Below are 20317 nucleotides of genomic sequence, written 5' to 3' on the forward strand. Positions count from 1 at the left end.
ATTTCCCATGTTTTTTCCAAACTTTCGCGAGACTCAGTAATTATATTTGCATATATTAGATCTATTTCTTTTCTTTTTCCTTTTCTAATAATTTATAAAGATAAGAAGTTAAAGATTGCCCAGAATAAAATAATTCACATGTGTACATGTCCGCTAACTGCATAAGAAATGTACTCATCACTATGTCAATACGATTTTAATCGGAAACTTCAATGTTCTCACCGTCATTGACTGGCAAATGTTAGCTATCGTTTCCATGGCAAGGCGTATGTAATAACCCAACGAAAAATGTTACATTGCCGTTAGTTACCTGAAACTTATTACTCAGTATGTAAACTTGTAATGACCCGATTAACTTGGATTTGCCGGATTACGTAGCGCGAAAACGAAACTCCATTATAAACGCGAAAACGAGACTCCTTTATAATGAGTGATGTAGGGAAAATTGATTTCAATTTATACACTAATAAACACGCTGACCGACATTTGAATTGTAACAAAAACAACATGTAAATTCGACCATGGATACTAGTTTATTTAGCAGCATCTGAGTTGTCTTCAATTCCTTTGGTTTGCATTTCTGTTTCTCAACGAAGCGTACGAGTAAGGAATAAACGTTTTTTGTATAAGGCCGTTAATGATTTCGAAATCGTGTGCATCCAGTTTAAATAGTTAAATCGATAAGGTGTTTCGATACACAAAACTGTTGAATTCTCCAAACAAATCTTCACTATTATACCATCAATTTTCTCCGAAATAAACGATTGATTCCCAGAGAAACACATTGATGAAAATCTACATGTATCAAATGTATCGAGCGATAGATCAAATAATCCGTTCGTCTTATATGGTACTTCAACATATATCAATAGACATATTACGAGATAAATCTAAATCCTGAATTAATTTAATTTTTTTTTAAAAATTGCTGAAAGATGCACTAAATAAATAGTGAATCTAGGGAGACTTACTGATGTCGTATACCCACGAAAGATGATGATACACGTTGCTGATGCAATCTTTAAATTCATCTAAAAGAGACTCGATGATTGCCACTTTTTTACAGTGTTTACGACCTGTTCTAGTTACACAATAGTTGTGTCATACACTTGGCAATTGACGAACTAACACTAAATTACACTAAATTAAATATCAATGGTTTTCGTCACTTGCGAAAGTAAATGGCTAGTGATTGAATTCATGGTTATTGTTTTGGGCAATGTTCTGCAATGGTTTGGAGTATCAGAGTAGCAATTGTCGTCATATTCTTAAGGCACTATTTTTAACATAATCGTGTGCTTCAAATTTCACCAGTTGCTAATATTTCTAGTATGTTCCTTCTTGGAAAATTTAAACAAGTAAGCCATCATTAAAATGCCTGAGTATTTTGTTCTTCAGTCAGGTTAGTCAACGGATTATTTATATTTTCATTTGTTTACTGGAGAAATAGTGTTCTCGTCCGTCAGCAAAACTATATATATATATATATATATATATATATATATATATATATATATATATATATATATATATATATATATTCATTTATTAAATTATTAATGACATTTATAAATTCTTTGAAACCATGACAGCAAATCTTGAAAGGAAACTAAATTACTGCAAGTGAAGCAGATCAGTGATGCTTAATGTTGGTATGATTGATACTGTTGTGATCAATGATGATGATAATTGAAACCTATTATATAATATTTGCCTTAAGCTGATACCTATTTCTGTAGTAAAAACGTAATGATTGTTACTTCGTAGCAATGTTGATACTATTAATACAGTATGACTAAAGGAGTCCTCATAAATCATATTTTTGAAATCAGCATTTCAATGCAAAATATAAACAATATAAACTTAAATTAGCAACAAAAATTAAGTTTTATTAATATATTAAATTACAATAAGGTATAAAAGTAGCATATTTATATATACCATCTTTCATGCTTTTTCAAATATCTGTTTAACATCGACTTTCTCTCGTCTGACTGAATTTATAATGAAAGTCTAATCCAGCATGTTTTACTGCATGTCATCAGTTTTACGTTGCATCATTCCTAGCAGAGTTCAAGTAAAAAGAATTGTACTGCAAGCGTCTTACCTCTCTTCAGAGTAATAAACGTGTCTACAGTTGTCACTTAGGATATTGAGGAATTCTTCACATGCTATTTAAACTGTTTATTACAGGGAATTAGGAAGGCGTTATCAGTCTAAAAATTGCCCTCCTATAGATCCGCTTTTCATATATACTAATAATGCCTTTTAATAGCACTTCGCTGGTCAAGTTATTATTATTATTATTATTATTATTATTATTTACGATAGTAATTAGATTTGGTATTCTGAAATTATTCCGGATTATATCAAGTACAAACTTTAACATCCTATAGGCAAAAATTTCTATAAATTTCCGTATTCTACAGAGATAAAGCCTTAAAGCCTTCATTTATGGTTATATCTCGTTTTAAAAGATTATAAAATGATTAAATTAGGGCAAACATACTTCTATAACTGAATCTCTAAAATGTACATTATATTAGAAAGTTTAAATTAAATTAATTCAAATCGTTTTTCCTAGAAGAAGCTTCAACAGGGTAAACTCTCGAAATGCATTTAAAGTCTCCGAGGTGATGATATTCTGACCTGCATCTATTAAAGGAAGAGTGAGCAGTGCCGAATGGTCTTTTTGAAATTTTGTCTTACCTAAATCAGGACGATTTGGCGCAAACATATGTGTGTATTTGGTTTTTCAGCGTATCTTTGATGAATTTTCAGTCATATCGCTACGATGTCTGCAGTATGGCAGTTAATAGTGAGGTCTAGCTTTGGGGCATCATGCTAAAAACATGTAGCATAATGTCCCACCCAGTCAAGTCATCCTGAAACCAATCCAACCAGTCCTGACACTAACCTATTAGTGCTGAGCGCCCAGCGAGAAAGCTGTTAGTACCATTTTTATAAGTCTTTGGTTTAACTCGGCCGGGGATCGAACCCGTGACCTCTCGCATCCGAGACCACTTGACCGTTCGGGCACAAATATAAACTGGTGTTTAATAATAATCATGATCGCGCGGAAAATAATTGTCACGAAGAGGTCAATGAGTGGATTTATTTGATCACAAATTATCTGGGTAATTCCCCTTGATGATACGTGGTCCAAACTATTCTTCATTTCCACGTGATAGCTTAAAAGAAGTTTAAATTGACTATTTGCTATCTTCAGATTCAGTCAAACTATCCACAAACATTTTGCCTAGCATTCCAGTTCCGTTTTGCATGTAAACTGATAGTATTCATTTAAAAAGTGATGGTGTGCATTTAGGTCTTTGCATGGTCACGAGCGAAACACGTATTTTGTAGTGTTCGTATTGCAATATAAGATGTCATCACTGATTTAAGCCAAGATTCCTGTTTTGCTCCTCTTTTGATCACTGGCACGCAAGTAATACATTATTGCAAACTGTTAAAAATTCAAATAATATAAACATTGTTTTGAACTGAATTAAAAAGAAAACAAATTGCATGGTGTTCATTACTTAATTTCCAATATAATATCCGATACTTTTGTACTGTTCTTGCGAACAATACTTCTTGAAGTTCATGGAATGCTGATGATGGGAAAACGTAATTGAAATATCAGATACCTAGTCCTTGTAAAGTGATTTAGAAGATATGTGTTCTCATTGTCCAATCAGGAAAATCAGAATGTAATTAAGATTCCAATCACCAGAGGGAAATGCAAATGAAGTACACCTTTCTAGCTGTTTTTCATCAATCCAAGATCCTTGATAGCTTTATACTGGTCAGGTATTTCCATGAGAGCACTGAGAGCGAATGAGGCCTGGGGATTCTTGGATGCTGACATTATCTTGTGATAATTGACAAATTGAAAGTTGTCAAATCTTCTTTGTGGTAACTGGTCATCAAATTCGTCCATCGTGTCCCACGGACCGTCGCCCACGCCTATCATTATGATGGACAGGGGATAGTCAGAAGCCTTTTCGATGGAATGCCTTGTCGCCTCTTCATTACTGACTTGGCCGTCGGCAACAATTACAAGAATGTGGTACTGTGGAATAATAATAATAATAATAATAATAATCTATTTTTTAGCGATTAATAACGAACATTTTATAAAACTCATTTTGTGAATTTTTTCCGATTGATCGAGCAAAATTCAAAGAATTCATAGATGGATCTGACTGACTGAGAAGAAGAGCGGACAAGGAAAAGGAATGCGAAAAGAGAGAAGGACTTACCATACGTCCAGAATGTTTAACAATTTCAACAGCTTTATCAATTAAAGGGGCAAAGTTAGTTGGTCCACCTAGCCGTACCTTGGGCGTTATTTTCTCATATACCTCTAGCACCTCCATAAAACCTCTGCACTCTCCCTAAAAAGATTAACGTTCATAAGAAATCTGGCACCTTAAAGTAGTAATAGTTCGGCTTGGTACAGTAGTCTGTGAACGTTATTGTAAGCAATGAGTTTACATGATGGAAAACAACCCTGCCCTTGGAACTAATTCACGCAGTGAAATATCATCAGTTATCTGCGTGGCTAATGTATCTATTGTAAACAGCTTTTCGCTACTGAGCAAATAGCTTTGTCAATGTTATAAAGAATGTAGAAATTAAATTCAATATTTGCCGGGTTTTTTAGAAGATCAATCACTTGATACAAAATGTTTTTCATTATCGCCATTTTTATCGTTTATTTTATCTTCTTAGACCTTTTATTAACCTTAAATAGTTGCTTGTCTTTGTGTCAAAATGGTAATGTTCTGAACTTGACACGTTTCTGTGCATGTTTGTTCTTATGTGTATGCATTACATTGTCACCTGATGAAGATTTTCTTATTTTTTGCATATAGTGCAGACACATTCAAATCTGTGGCATTTAAAATGCACCGTTTTGGCCAGAGGTGTCTTAAACCTAAACGCGACTCTGTCTAAATTCATTGTACATTTCCAGCTTAACAAAGATACTATTATGTGTGAAAAGAACTAGGGCATATACGAATATGTGATTTAATTAAGCAAATTGATAATGTATGTTCCTAATTTTAGCTCTTATCTCATTAAACTTACGCCCATTTATAGTTACCCTCTCTGTCAGCTTAGATCTGTTACGTCGTCACATGGAATGCAGAGAATTGCCATATCAGGACACTTGCGATGTCATCAGTTGAATTGAATGAATCAAAATGGTTCCTTTGTACGTCATTGATAAACATAATTTATTTAACTTTGCCAGAGAAAGAAACTAACTAATTGATCAATGCTACGATAGAACAAATTAAAATAGACTGTTCACCTTAATATTGACCAAGGAGTTTTTACTCAGTGGTATTTCCCTGCACACGATACCGTGTAAAACGTCACGGTTTATACGACAACACAATACCGTGTAAAACGTCACGGTTTATACGACAAGGACGTTTTCAAATAGAGACAAATGTTTCAGCATGAAATCACACCAAGTATTTAGGTTTTATCATATCAAATTAGTTTATATCAAGAAAAGTTTATTTCTTAAATATTCAGATTTTTCTTTTAGCCTCAAATTTCTTTTATGTATTTGGTTTGTAAACAGCTCGCACAGATAACAGCAATAATTATCGATGGATATGGTGTCTCTGTGTGATACTCTGTTTTAGGGAAGAGAACAAGTCAATACGAAATTTTGTTGTTGCTGTTGTTGTTGTTGTTGTGGGGTTTAACGCCATTTATCAGCACACGATAGGCTATACATGGCGGCCAGTATTAATGGTGGAGGAAGATCCCGGGAAAACCCCAGAAAGAACCACCGACCCACGAGAAGCTACTGGCAAGCTTTCTCACATACCCACATTGGCTGAATCCGAGACTCGAACCCACGCAGACAGAGGTGAGATGGCAGTGATCCGTAACGGAGAGCGCTTTAGACCACTCGGCCACTCGGGGCCCCAATACGAAATTTAATAATAGAGATCTGTGATTCGTGTTCTGGAAAATTTTAATATTTAAAATGAGATCTATAACGTCTTTTAACATACAAAATAAATATTTTTCAGTACGTTTAAAAATAGAGGGTTTTATACTCATTGTATATGTTAGTTGATAGGTTTTAACGGCACATTCTTTAGCTTTATGATACCGAGGAAATATGAGCCTCTTCAGGTAAGGCTTGCTTTGTGTTACTAATAGGACGCTCTATGAACAGAGCCCAGGAGTAAATATATACATAGAGAATATATATTTCAAACGTGCATTATCCCATGTCTTCATTGCAAAAATTGTTCATTACATAACAGGCGAAAACAGTCGTAAGATTAAGATCTTTTGTTGTTCTGTTTATTGGCTTGTAATCATTACTGTTCTATCAATTAGCTTGATCGGGTATTTACCTCTTCTTGCTTAAGTCTGAAGATGTCTTTGTCCTGCGTAATGCTGTCTCCAAAGCCAAAGGCAGGTATGGCCCCGTCAGGGTCATTATTGAGTGGTTCTAGAACTTCTCCCAAAACGCAGATTACCTGACAGTTAAAATGGAAATAAAATACCAGATCTGACTTAAATAATGACATGAAAATCTGGAAACACGTCTATGCTACTTGCAAACATGGTTTCTAACATTTTAATGAAGGTCCAAAATTAGATTCATTTTGGAGAAATTATATATTTGATTCTCTGCAAAGAGATTTTAACGTAGAAAAATAGTTAATTATCATTTTCAAAATTTTAGCATATCTTAACTTTGCCAGAATTGTTCCAGTGGAATTCAAATAAATTACAACTTGTTGCCGTTTTTAAAAAAATAATTCGATTCGGTTGTATCAGTTAAAATGTATTAAAGGTGCTCGGGTATGAGACTTGGGCAGAGAGCATACGGAATTGCAAAGACATGGAGCTACGTATTTGCATTACATGATAGTCAGCATCAGGTAGTAGGAAATATGCCTAAAAGTTTCAAATTGTGTGATTATAATTTTTTTTTTACGTACCTTTAACGATTTTATAGTCATATCGCTACGATGTCTGCATTGTGGCAGTTTATAGTGATGTCTAGCACTGGGGCATCATGCCGCCGACATGTATCATGATGTTCCATCTAGTAACATTATCCTGACACTAGGCCGACCAGTTCTAACACTAACCTCTTAATGCTGAGCGCCAAGCGAGGCGCTGTTAGTACCATTTTTGTAAGTCTTTGTTATGACTGGACCGGGGCTTGAACCCACGACCTCCCGCTTCCGAGGCGGGCACTCAAACCACTAGGCCACCAGAGCGGTTGTTTCAAATTGTCACTACTCTGTATAAAACGTAACTGCTATCATCTATATATGTAATAAAATGTAATTCTGGTACATTCAAATTTATGTTGCAACATGCACTGGGGATAGCCTATTTGACCTTCATTGTCATGGTTTACAAAGGCGATATCTCTCCGGTGTTATAAAGACGTTATGACATGCAATGGTACTGCCCAAGATGGCATCGTATTTCATTGTTTCCAATGACGATGTAGCGTTAGATCCAGTATCACGTGACCTGGGGGGAGCAGTCAGTTTGTATGATATGCAATACATATTTTGTTAGAAAACGATGTTATTGTCGTTTTATTGAACCCACTAAAGTTGTTGTGGCACAAGATATAAATGGATATAGATATAACTAGTATTTTAAAAGACTGAAGCAAGTCGCAGAGAGAGAGAGAGAGAGATACAGAGACAGAGAGACAGTGCGATTGTAGATGGGACAAATGAATTCTGAAAAATGTAATATAGGTCTGGTACTAATTGGTTTGACTCATCTAGAATTGCTTAGTTAATAACCAGATGTCTCTTATCCCATTGTGGAAAAAATATCACAACCTTGTTTTCTATTCTTATGTGTTTAAAAGTTATCCAATCAGTGTTCGCATTATGTAAACCTATAGAACAATAAACGTGTAAATTGATAATGATTCGTTCAGCTTCCGTTTGGTGTCTGTTTGAATCTTTATTTATTATCTTATGATAAAATACCTCTTCCTTCACACACATACTGGGTGTATAAATAGTGTATAGAGAGGTAGAGTTTAGCTAGAGTTATTCTATTGTCAGATTACTTCGACGCATACATAATATTTAGATATTAAGGTTTTGTTTTCAAACAGTCTTAGTTGTATCAGTATTAATTTAGCATCAGAAGAAAATGTTAGTCCTAAACGTCTGTGAAGTTTAGTAGGAAACCAACTGAAATTCTCAAAGAGGGTCTTTTATAAAACAAAATCAGTTTTTCTGTCTGTACATGATATAAGTAACAGTGCATTCAATTTCTCAAGATCGGTTCATGATAATTTTTACTTCTAATGGATCTAATGAAGATGCTCCAAGTCAAGCATCAGCCGCGATAAATAACATTGAAGAGAGTTCAAATTTCTATTTATTTTGAAGAAACGGCTAAAACAGATTAAGGGGCATAAGGAAAAAAAGCCGGAATTAATATACATTTGAAGTTTCTTCACTGACAATTGTACCATACTCTACGACAAAAAAGGATCAAGGAAGGTTGGTAGAATCGAAAGAGAAAGATATTTTGTGATACGTTCAATCAGGTGATGCGCGTTTGCTCGACCACTACGAAATCCAGATTGGTATTTATCTCTCATATCATATTGGTGGAAAACATGATATTTATGTCGAAACCGAGTCACCATACATATCCATTACTCTTATTAACTGTTCAACCTGCACCAAAATTGCACAAAAAAGGGGAGTTAAATAGAAGTTCATAGTCACGCTGCAATGTGTCATTACAGAGGTGAGTGCGTTGACCTTAAGCAATAAAACACATAGCAAAAGGTGAATTGTTTCTGTAAAGGTAGCTTTTTTGTAATGAATGGTATTTAAACTCAGGAAAGCTGCCATGGGAGGGGGGCATATGATCTTATGAGAGGACGTTAAGTGCGTCATAATTTTACCCGAGCATTTACATGTACACTACGTGCATCAGAGTATAAGCGCAGATACGACTATTCAAAGCTTGCAATTTATGTATGAATTTTATACAACAGCGATAAAGACTCGATTGCAGTAGTACATTAGTATTGTTCAAAAGCTTGCAATTTATATATTAACTTTATACAACGGTGATAAAGACTCCATTGGAGTAGTACATTAGTGTTGGTCAAAAGCTTGCAGTATGTACATTAACTTTATACAACGGTGATAAAGACTCCATTAGAGTAGTACATTAGTGTTGGTAAAAAGCTTGCAGTGTGTACATTAATTTTATACAACGGTGATAAAGACTCTATTGGAGTAGAACAATAATGTTGGTCAAAACATTTGCCAGTCTAGAAATGACATACAGTTGTAACGTTGACATTAATACACAACTTGGTACGAACACAAGACCCTCTTTGTGTGGATGCATATGTACATGATCTGGTGTATTTGTATTGGTTCACAAATGCATTCAAGTTTTAGAAAGCTACTACACAATGATTGTATAATCATATATCTTTAAAAAGATGTTGCTTTTACAGAAAAAGTGACAGACCTGTACATATGGATGAAAGTAATATACCCACTGTTTTAACACGCGTGCATAAAAAAAAGAAAGTCATTAATGATTTAAATGTCTTTGTTATATATACAATTGTATAAACGCAACTATTAAAGAATCAGAATTTACGTATTTTATCCTAAATATATGTGTTATATAAAATCCCTATCTTCTAAGGTATATTGTTATACTTTGTCCCCCTGACCTCTTGGTATGGGTTCAAACATTTAAGGTCATGCAGGTTCTTCCCACCGAACGTATTCTTTCCTTGGCTCCGGTTGCTCATCGTATAATCGATTCCTTTAAATAAATAAATAAATAAATATATATATATATATATATATATATATATATATAATTTATAATATATATATTAGGTTAACTACTAGAGGGTAGAGAATAGTCCAATGCTTACTACTACTTCATGTAGATTAATGGCAAAGAGGCAAAGATGGTACATAAGTCAAGGTTAAATGCGAAATGTTGGAGATTATGCTATTAATTTGATATGGTCTTAACATTATCTAATTCTCGCAGACAAATTAACAAGAAGTTTGCTTTCCTACGTCTGATTCGCTGATGTAAATTCATTTATCAATCAGATGTTACAATTTTAGTTGATTGTAATTTTGAGTGTTACTAACGTTGTATGCAAAATATAGTGTCCTTAGCACACAACCAACATAAAGATATAATACCATGGAAGTTGCATATTTTTTCCATATGAGATAATGTCTAAAGTACAATTCCGTAGTGTACTTCTTTAGATCCATTATGTTTCTTTGATTGGTTTTAGTTGCATGCTAGGTTACCTTTGAGTACGGACATTTGAGATCTTGACGCTCATACATGCTGAGACATCCGCGAAGTGTCTATATGTTTCAACACCGTCATAACATTACATACACAAAAGTAAATAACGTGAAATTCGTTTATTGCATCATAATCATTTTAGTCAATACTATAAATGCTAACTGCATCATTAGTGTGTGATGCAATTAGTGATAATGCAAGCAATGTGTTGCGTACAGGTATGTCTGCAAGCATTCGTCGATTTTAAGGAGAGATGAGCCATATTAATCAGGTTGTCTCGTTACCTAATGTACTCTGTCGTCAGAATGCACACAAAATTCACACCACAATGCTCATACTGAAAATAGTAAGCATATTTCTTTCAATCAATAACAAGAATGCCTAAATCAAAACCAGGTAACGCCACTGGAAAAAATGTTAAGAAAACTGACTGGGATATCATTGCTAGGCATTGACTTAGAAGTAAGAATTATGACAAATCCAGGTGCGTATTGTTATTCCTCATGTGACTTATTTCCGAAACAATTGTTTCAACTACACAGCCATTATATAATTATAACGAGCTTTCTTCTTACAAATTTATCCAAATCCAATTTCCGTTATTATGCAATAAGTTGTTGTCAAACATGCCCATGTAATCTTTATTCAAACAAATGGAATGCTAATTTTATCAAACAAATGGAATAATATTTTTATAGCATTCAATAAAAGGAGAAATACTTAACTATTACGTCATTTCATGACCCAGCTTGTAACATGATCAATACGCTAAAGGAGAGCCTATTATTCGAGAACTTCCGGATATAGTGTGTATATAAATACTGGACTGTGTACCCGTTTGCGTTCGATCGCCCAATACGAATTCCGGATTTTGGTGCATACAAGTTTGATGAAGGGAATACATTAATGATAATTAGGATGGAAATGCCGCGAATCCATGTATTGGTAATACATCATTGATTAATCAAATACTATAATTGTTGTCTCACCGTTTTGTAAGATTTCAAAACAGAATACATTTTCATTGAGCCAAATGTTTCCCTGTAATGAGGTTTGTTTTTAATTATTTTTATTTAGTTTCATTTTTTTCTTATTGTTTTGTTGTTGTTGCAAATAGATAAAAGACAAAACTAGAAAATAATTACTTAGAGAAAAAGAAGCATATAGTCAGACAGACAGATAGACAGACAGCAAGGAAATCGCATGTGTATGTTAAGAGATGAGAGGCAGACAAGCATATAGTAAAACAGACAGACAGATAGGAAGGAAAATGCATATGTATGTTGATAGGTGTAGATGCAAAGAGAATCTAAACCGAATATCAGTCTGCAGGATTCTAGGCCCTCTGCTTTAATGGCAGCCCGCACTCCGTCAAGGGAGCTAAATCTGTCTTCATTAGCACAGAATTCATTTTTTTCTTCGTCCTTTTTAATAGTCCTTGAAACGTTGAATGCGGAGCTTTTGCGTTCTTCGCTTATAGTGTTTGAAGCAATGCGCTCCTCGTCTTGTATGTCAGACGAGGCCACTATGATGCTGTCACGGATTCTGAAAAGATTCTTGAAGTTTGAATTTGCAATAAATGGTAGCATATATTTTTCTAATTTGTCAATATCCTCTTTAGCTCATTCGGCCACCCACCACCCTCAATCACTTCACCGTTCGATAGGGATGCATCATATTGCCTAAAACTCCTTGCACTCCTAGAGTTTGTACACGATATGATATTATTTAATTTATGACAAAAGGAATTCTCATCCTGATCGAATCTTGAATTTTTCTATGGTTAAAACCAGATAAGATCATGCATATTCTACATACTCGTGTTACCATTGTTGCTGTAGATGTCAAGTACGCAAGTACTGCATTTTACTGCCTTACTGTTCATTGCTGGCTACACATATGATCAACACGTATCCAGTAAATCAAAAGAAAGCCGACACACTTTGGATCGATAATAACAGAAAAATGTATGGAATATAAAGTTCGGGTAAAAAATAAACCAGTACACGTACATTGAAAACAAAATGTTTGGAATTACAAACAATGATTGCATTGTACCAACAAGTTTTATCCTAATAGTAAGCATATGTTTCCAAAATCAACCAACATTATTACGTGAAACAAAAATTGATAGTTGATTTACCAAGTAAATATCTTATAGCGAACACGTTTTTTGTCATCGGGTTGAAGGTTTCTTAATATAAGTTTGTAAAGGAAGCCTTAAGAGACCTATGAAATGAAATAAGCAATATTCCTTGTCCGTGCACTTGTTAGAAAATATGTTCGAAGTGGTCAGCATTCGTGAGAAAATAGCAATGAAAAGGAGAAAAGAAAGTTTATTAGAAATGCGGAGGTGAGTAATCGATCTAAGGCACACTAGCACTTGTTTGTTGCTAATATATTAAGGAAAACGTCAGAAATGAGGTCACACTTTGGATTAAGTAGGTTTGGAACTTTTATGTGTATTAACCGCATTAGGAGAGGTGTACAAAACCCTTTAAAATTCCATCCCGCTGAGACACAAAACTGTGTTGCTATCGGAAGGTAAACAAACTTGTCATCCTTAAAGTAAATAACATCTGTAATTTATACCTTACAGGAAAAGAAAGACATACAATTGGACTAATGTAAATTACATTTTATAGATCGCAGTGTGCAATAATTGCATTGGGAGAGGTGTACAAGACCCCTTATAATTCCATCCAGCTGCCACACAAAACGGTGTTGTTACCGCCAGGTAAACAAACTTGTTCTCCTTAAAGCAAATAACATCTGTAATAAATACATTGCAGGAAAAGAACGATATAAAATTTGACTCATGTAAACTGCAGGTTTTAGATCGCAGTGTACAATACAGCATAATAAAAATACTATTTTTTACAAACACACATACACGCACACGCATGCACACACAGATATATATATATATATATATATATATATATATATATATATATATATATATATATATATATATATATATATATATATAAAGCTTGCCAGTAGATGTGCCAGTGTGTGTTTGGTTCTACCCGAGTTCTTCCTCCTCTAAATATAGAGGTCACTATATGAACCCTATCACAGCGTTAAATCCACAAAGTTAAACTAGTATGTATAAATATAAATCTAAAGGAATGTGCGTTTCTTTTCGGCGCAGATGAATGAATCTTCCAAGACTAGTATGGTCAAAAATAATGTTTCGTACCTTTACAAATTATGAGAATATATGCTTGTAAATATGTGATATTTCTTTTGTTCGTCTCGGTTTTGTGTTTCTGTGCTCTTTGGTTTCTAATGCAGAAAAATACTGAACTTAGCAGCAGATCTCACGCTTATTTATATACGTTATAACATTCACGAGGTGGCTCCCAAGGAGGGATGCGAGATTATGGATGAATGAAATATTGGGTACGACAAAACAAATAATATTTTAATGCAAAAATGATTTTGAATTTTCCTTAAATATTTTAAGACTTAAAAAATATATCCACGAAATGGACCATTATCTGAAAATATGCCCCGTTCAAATAACTCTCTCTTGGATTTTTTTATCAACAGTTCAAAGTTATAGGTAGGCTAAAAATGTCAAGAGAGAGAGGGAGAATAAACCGTTGCTTTATTCCTGTGTATATATATACCTCTCTAAGGTTTTAGAAAGTAAGTTATGTAATCATTTTTGATCAAAGAATCTATACATGTTGTCGAAGCCAAGTAAGCATCCAGTGTGACATATTAGTGAGGGTTGCTTTACTGAACGGTCAGTTGAATATTACATCTTTATATCTGGTTTCCTGTTTTAACAATTTTGTATATTACATTTATGCCGTATGGCGACATACTGACGTACTGGGTGGGTTTATTATAGAAGGATGCCCAGGAACGGTTCCTCAACGAGTTCTATATTAGAAAGTGACCTCTTTACAAACGTGCTACTGTTTGCTTTCAGGTTTTTTTATTTTGTTGCGTCATTTCAAGGACATTTAAAAATGCTTCTAAAAAGTCACTTATTTGAAAATTATTTTTAAAAAAATATATGGACATACCCTTTAAAACCGGAAGCTTTTCCTTTGATCATCGTTTTTTATGTAGGTAATCACTTAGTTTGGCTGATTTCTCAACATACAGAATGCTAATCCACCAGAATCTGAAACAAGATTATTTCACACAGTAAGTATGTACATCGGCACAACACCTACCAAGTATATATGATTTAGACTACTAAATCGAAGTAAAATTATTACTATTGAACTTCTCGAAATTTATTAAACAATTAGGAAAGTTGTTTTTAATTTGGAATTAGGTCATTGTTAAATGAACACATTGCATTTACAAGTTTAAATTTATCTTCATTTGAAAAATGACTTTTTTCTCTGAAATTTACTTGAGGACAGTTCAATCATAGTAATATATAATATATTCTTTAAATTTTCCAATCAGTACACGTGCATAATATCGACTTTTCGCTTGCACGAACAGTTTAATTACATCATTGCACTGTCGTTCTTTCTACAATCAGAATATAGCTTAGAATAATAAAATGAATTTCATGCATTTTTGCGTTGATTGAGAAGCATTATGCTTGACTAATGTGTTTTATTGTGGTTTAGCTCCATTTTTCAGAAACTAAAGCACGTGCAGTAATTAAATTTAATGACAGCATTCATCTTAGTTGATCAATAGAAAAGTTAGGTCATAGTGACTTATTATTCGAATATGCGTTAAGCCTCGATTTGAAATAAGAATCGGGTAGTGACAGTGCACGGAGGACAGTCTTGCAAGTAATGTTACATACCTGCAATAAGGAATGGAAGCTACGTGATAATGGACTTGTAGAAACAATTGTCTCTTGATAAATACTTATCTCGACCGATTCCCAATAAAACACAAATGCTTGTCTATTTAGTTCAATCTATTTGAAGGGATCAATTATCTAACATGCAATCTGTATCGAGTAACTTACAATACTTTTGAGGTTGAAAGTTTTATTCACGATATTATCAGAGTTATCTGAGTTTTATTGCATTTACTGTGAGAAAAGAAATCGTCCATGGATGATGTACTCGCATGCAAACTGAGATCCTAATATGTTACTCTTATGTTGCGCATTGTTGTAACCTGAGTGCAAATAAATAATGTGTCTTGTCTTGTCTTGTCATGTCTTGTCTTGTCTTGACTTGACTTGTCTTGTCTTGACTTTACTATATTTTCAGCGTTCTAACCAGCAAATGTTATACAGGCCAGAACAGGAATTTTATTCTGTACTGTAGACCCCCGGCCATGATACAAATTACAACGCAAAACCTTAATTTACAGAGCGCCATCTGTCGAATGTACACAATCATTTATGTCCTACTGTCATTGAGTTCTTAATTGAACATTGGTATAGAAAATAACTGAAGCGTTATACACCTTACCAGACTAGACATTTTGTCCAGGGAAGTATTAATATAGTAATAATTGTGTCGGTATTCTTAACAAAAATATAAAATGGTATCCATCCTCAACAGAGCCAACATTCGGTTAAAACATAATTTATATAATTTTCAATTCCACTCTAGCTTATACTTTCTTTCTGCCTTGTCTATTGCGTCACACTCAGTACACATGAATACTACAAGAGGTTTTCTAAGATAAAGGCAAGCGTAGAATCAAATATTGTCGTTTGGTTCCAGTTTTAATTCATACTAACTGTATTCAGTGTTTATAGGAATATATTAGTCTTATAAATACTTAGGTATATACTTTAGAAAGTCTACATTTTATTGATTAAGTAACATCTTACAATATTATCAGTATTAGAAGAAAAAAATATCTTACATCAAATATCATATTTTACACAATATATTATTCCGTTATCTCTTTCATTCTTTCTAATGATCACATAACTTGACATTACTTCACCCCTCGTGAACAGCTAACACATTTATGGAACAAACGCAGCACTCACATGATTTGTTAAATAAATGTTTAGTAAATTTCTTACCTATGTATCCCGTCACTATATCCAAGGCCAGTAGATGTGTTGAACTTGATGTTGTGGAACGCTTAAAAAGCGTTGAGCTCGATAGTTGAACAATAAATCATGACAGTATTTGACATATATTTATTGTGCAATAACAAAGCACTCGCAACTTTGTCCATGTCTCTAAATTTACATCCTACTGCACTGCAAAACAGCCAGAGAGAGAGAGAGAGAGAGAGAGAGAGAGAGAGACAGAGAGTTAATTTCTTGCACGCTTTATAAAATAGTTAACATATACAATTAAATAGATTTGATTAATTTATCATGGAATATAGTCATACCTTTTATGCGTTAATTCGTTGTCTCAGTGAAATGTTCATATTAAAGTTAAGTTTGCAGTTGTTATGGGTGTGTATCTCCGTAGGAATGACTCCGCTTGAGTACCTGCTGTCAGTTCTCGAATAAAAAAAAACTACTTGAAAGGTTGCAACTATGGTCCACTTTTATATCCATGTTTTTTCTTTGTCCTTTCACTTGTTGTTTGTTTACCGTTTGATAAACTTTTAGTACTGCGGATGTCTCCATTTTGCTTGATGTTGATCTGTAATGAGTTTGAGAAAGTAGAGTTTTACTGATTTCAAGCATGGTGGGGGCGGGGTCTAACAGTAGGAAATGGTCGCAATGCGCATTTTTTTATTGATTTTTCGTTTGCTTTTGAAGCATGAAATTATATACATGCTGCTGATTGCTTTTTCATATATAGTAGTGAGTAGATTTTCATGCAATATGATGCCTATAAGCGCGTTGATTTGTTTCAGTACTGTTTTTACTCCTATATTAAAAAGCAATCAAATGACAATACTCTATTATATAATTAAATTGTTTAAAGTAATTTAAAATGAAGTATTTTTCATATTTATTTTACTGGTTTATTTCACATGTAATAAAGTATATCCTTATAATTTCATATAAGAAAATACAAGATTTTCCTTTATGCCATGCCGATCTTGCTTGTAAGTGTCTCAGAAGTTATACGTGCAATAAGGCAAGCGGACATTTTGTGAACTAAGGGCATGAATGGAAAATACTTGATCTTTTAGACATGTAATTTTCTTTTGCGGTCGATATATCTTACATCACTATTCGCGGCTCTATGAAGTTAGACCTCATGCACCAATCTATCAACAGTTTTAAAAGCCACGATTGTTGCATCGTTCAGTCTGTCTTACCATGCAGTTGGATAAAGTAAAATTTGTAATTGTAATATGGAAAAACTATTAAATCGTCGAAGGTTATATAATCAGCTCATGAATATAATTTAAATGGCGGCGGCCTTACTATGGGAGGTAGCGATGAAGAGTGAATTTAATCGTCAAATATGGGGAATTAATAGCAGGTTTGGTATATATTTTCTGTGCAATTTCCAGATGTATTTGTTCTTGTGTTAGAAAAGCGAAATATACTCAACTCTTCAAAACAATACTTTTGCACCACAATAACAAATGTATTCAATATTAGCGTAGGAAATGAAATATCCCGTATATTACTGGATATGCAAGCAATCCCAGTCGGGACAAAACGACGGCAATCTCTGGAATGATAAAACATGGAATCCAATTGATTGTAAATTTCTCATTGTTTCCATGTTTTCTCTCTTTTTTGAGACTCATTACTAACAAATATTTTATAGCATAAATCCATTATGTTGTTTTTTAATAATTCGTAACGGACAAAAGCAACACATTGCACTGAATACAATAATCCACTTGTGCACGTGGTAGTCTATTTCAAAAGAAAATACGATCAAAGAGTACATATCATAATATAACAACGATTTCAACTGACAACTTCTATATTCTTTAATTCAGCGACTATCAAATATTGCATTTTAAGAACACTTACATGTGTTTTATTCCATAATACACAATGTATGTAACAATCTAGAGAAAGCATTAATTTAACACGTTCGAAATCGCAAACAACGTCCGCCGCCTTTATATATTCTTGGCAACAATTCGCACCTACCATTTCATCAGCCTTATGTAGCCAACAGTGTGTAAAAGATGCTGTTAGACAATATATAAAACATTCATTGCAGATTTATTTCTCGCCCAGAGGTATATATGCAATATATGAATAACTCCGTTTCAACCATTATGTCTGTATTTCAGGAACACGTTTTGAAAGCAAGTCTCAACCATGAAATGTATCCTCAACTGGAAATATAACGTGAGTTAAGGCAGTATACCAGCAATATTCTATTCTTCAAGGAGTATTTTGTAATATACTCTTTCAAATAATGGAATGACGTTTGTTACATGATTTAATGTAAATGCCTGGACATTTCTAATTTTAAATAATGTACGTCGGCGTTTAGGATTAGTAATTACCATATCATGGTATGCACCTAAATTCTCAAAATCGGTTCGACGAACATTTTTTTAAATACTTTGGCTACTGTTTTAACTGACTTCTAACTAGGAACTGTGAAAAATGATTAAAATCACAGTTCTCAAAATCGGGGTTCACGCATCACTTAATTTCGCTGCAATCTGTCAAAAGATTTACTCTTTGATAGTGCCGGCATTCATAAAGTCTCCTATTTATTCGACTACTCTCAACGAACTTCGTCAATACTTCAGATATATCCGTACAAGTTATCAAAGAAAATTCCATTTTAAAATGATGTTATTGGTGGACTGTAGATGCCACATATGGACTGAAGAGGAAATATTATGGGTTTTTTTTGTGGTAATAGTGGTGGCCTGTAGGAACCACATATGGACCGAAGAGGAAATATTGTGGGTTGTTTTTTTTTTTGGTTATATCTACCATATATTAATCTCCCGTTTTCTCGAATTTGGCTTGAGGAACTCCCTGTAAATTATCCCTACTGCTTGAGAAGATATCTAATTAGAAACGTTCCTCGAGGCGTCGAAAGCAAATTTCTCTAAACATGGATTCTGTTAGAACAACAAATTGTCGGAATCGATTTACATTACACGTGTCTTTTCATGATCAGTACACATAGGTTGCCACTTAATACGTTGATTCTTTCTGACAAAATTCGTCAAGACTTCTTTCATGCGTCATAATTATCGCTAGAGATAATATTCACAAAGGAATGTTGATCTGAAAGCCCTATAAAGATGCGATATTAGGGTCCATATACAAGATGTAATCCATATAATGTGTGTGTAGGCTTAACGAATACGCTATACATTTTTCCTACTATTAAAGCATAATAGTATTCAAATAGAAACGGTCACTAAGTGATTGAAATGAAAATTATATTGGTACGTCTTCAATAGGTGCAATTGCTTGATAGAATCGGATCATTATTCACCTTCCTTGCATAACCGGTACCAATTGGGAGCAGTTTTTTTTTTCAGTTGTGTCTACGAATTTCGTCAAGACAGTTTTTTTTTATAGTTTTGTGGTTGAAACAAACACTTACGATAATCTGAAAGATAGATGCATGCCAAAGTCAATTTAGGAAGGGGGTATTTCACATGTGCAACTGAATGTATATTATACAACTATCTCTCGCAGTCAGCTACATGAAGTGTTTCTTACATGTTCTTCTGTTGGAGCAGATCCGTAATTAGAAACAGTCAAAAAGATATTCAGATGAAAATACTTTAAGGATGAGTTAATCTGTGCAATTTTTCAGTGGCTGAATCGGGAACACGTAACTGGTTACTTATTCCTTATTGAATCAGAATTAAGGAATACGTTAACAACATAATTTTGAACACTTAACATTTGTTATCAGGATTTTTCATGTACTACTACATCATCACCTGACCAGGTGTATTGGACATTGCCTTAAAATCATTTTCCCATCCGATCTGTAAATATGTTACCTTACTTAGACAACACATATACACACAAAAGACATGTACATAAAAATATAGTACAGTAAAAATACGTTTACAAACCAAAATATCGTTTAAAATGACATTTTATGTAACATTTGGCAAGCACAGAAAAGATGTCGATTTG

At 33.8% G+C, this 20317-nt stretch overlaps 1 protein-coding gene across 3 annotated transcripts; it reads right to left on the reverse strand.

Moving 5' to 3' along the window:
- Positions 1-1868: 1868 nt before the first annotated feature.
- Positions 1869-16785, reverse strand: LOC149783435 (uncharacterized). 3 transcript variants are annotated; one of them, XM_089931670.1, is made up of 7 exons: positions 16654-16785; positions 14394-14494; positions 11666-11895; positions 9743-9837; positions 6396-6521; positions 4266-4400; positions 1869-4075 (listed from the first exon to the last, which is right to left on the reverse strand). In XM_089931670.1, exons 2-7 carry the CDS (start codon positions 14423-14425, stop codon positions 3764-3766), a joined length of 930 nt encoding a protein of 309 aa, XP_089787796.1. In that variant the 5' UTR covers positions 14426-14494; positions 16654-16785; the 3' UTR covers positions 1869-3763. The 3 variants fall into 3 exon arrangements, with proteins under 3 accessions (XP_089787796.1, XP_089787795.1, XP_089787797.1); XM_089931669.1 differs by lacking the exon at positions 16654-16785 and adding an exon at positions 16334-16472; XM_089931671.1 differs by lacking the exons at positions 11666-11895; positions 14394-14494; positions 16654-16785 and adding an exon at positions 10635-11636.
- Positions 16786-20317: the final 3532 nt, after the last annotated feature.

The sequence above is a fragment of the Sinohyriopsis cumingii genome, chromosome 14, assembly GCF_028554795.1.
Source record: "Sinohyriopsis cumingii isolate HCF-2022 chromosome 14, ASM2855479v2, whole genome shotgun sequence".
Classification (NCBI taxonomy): domain Eukaryota; kingdom Metazoa; phylum Mollusca; class Bivalvia; order Unionida; family Unionidae; genus Sinohyriopsis; species Sinohyriopsis cumingii.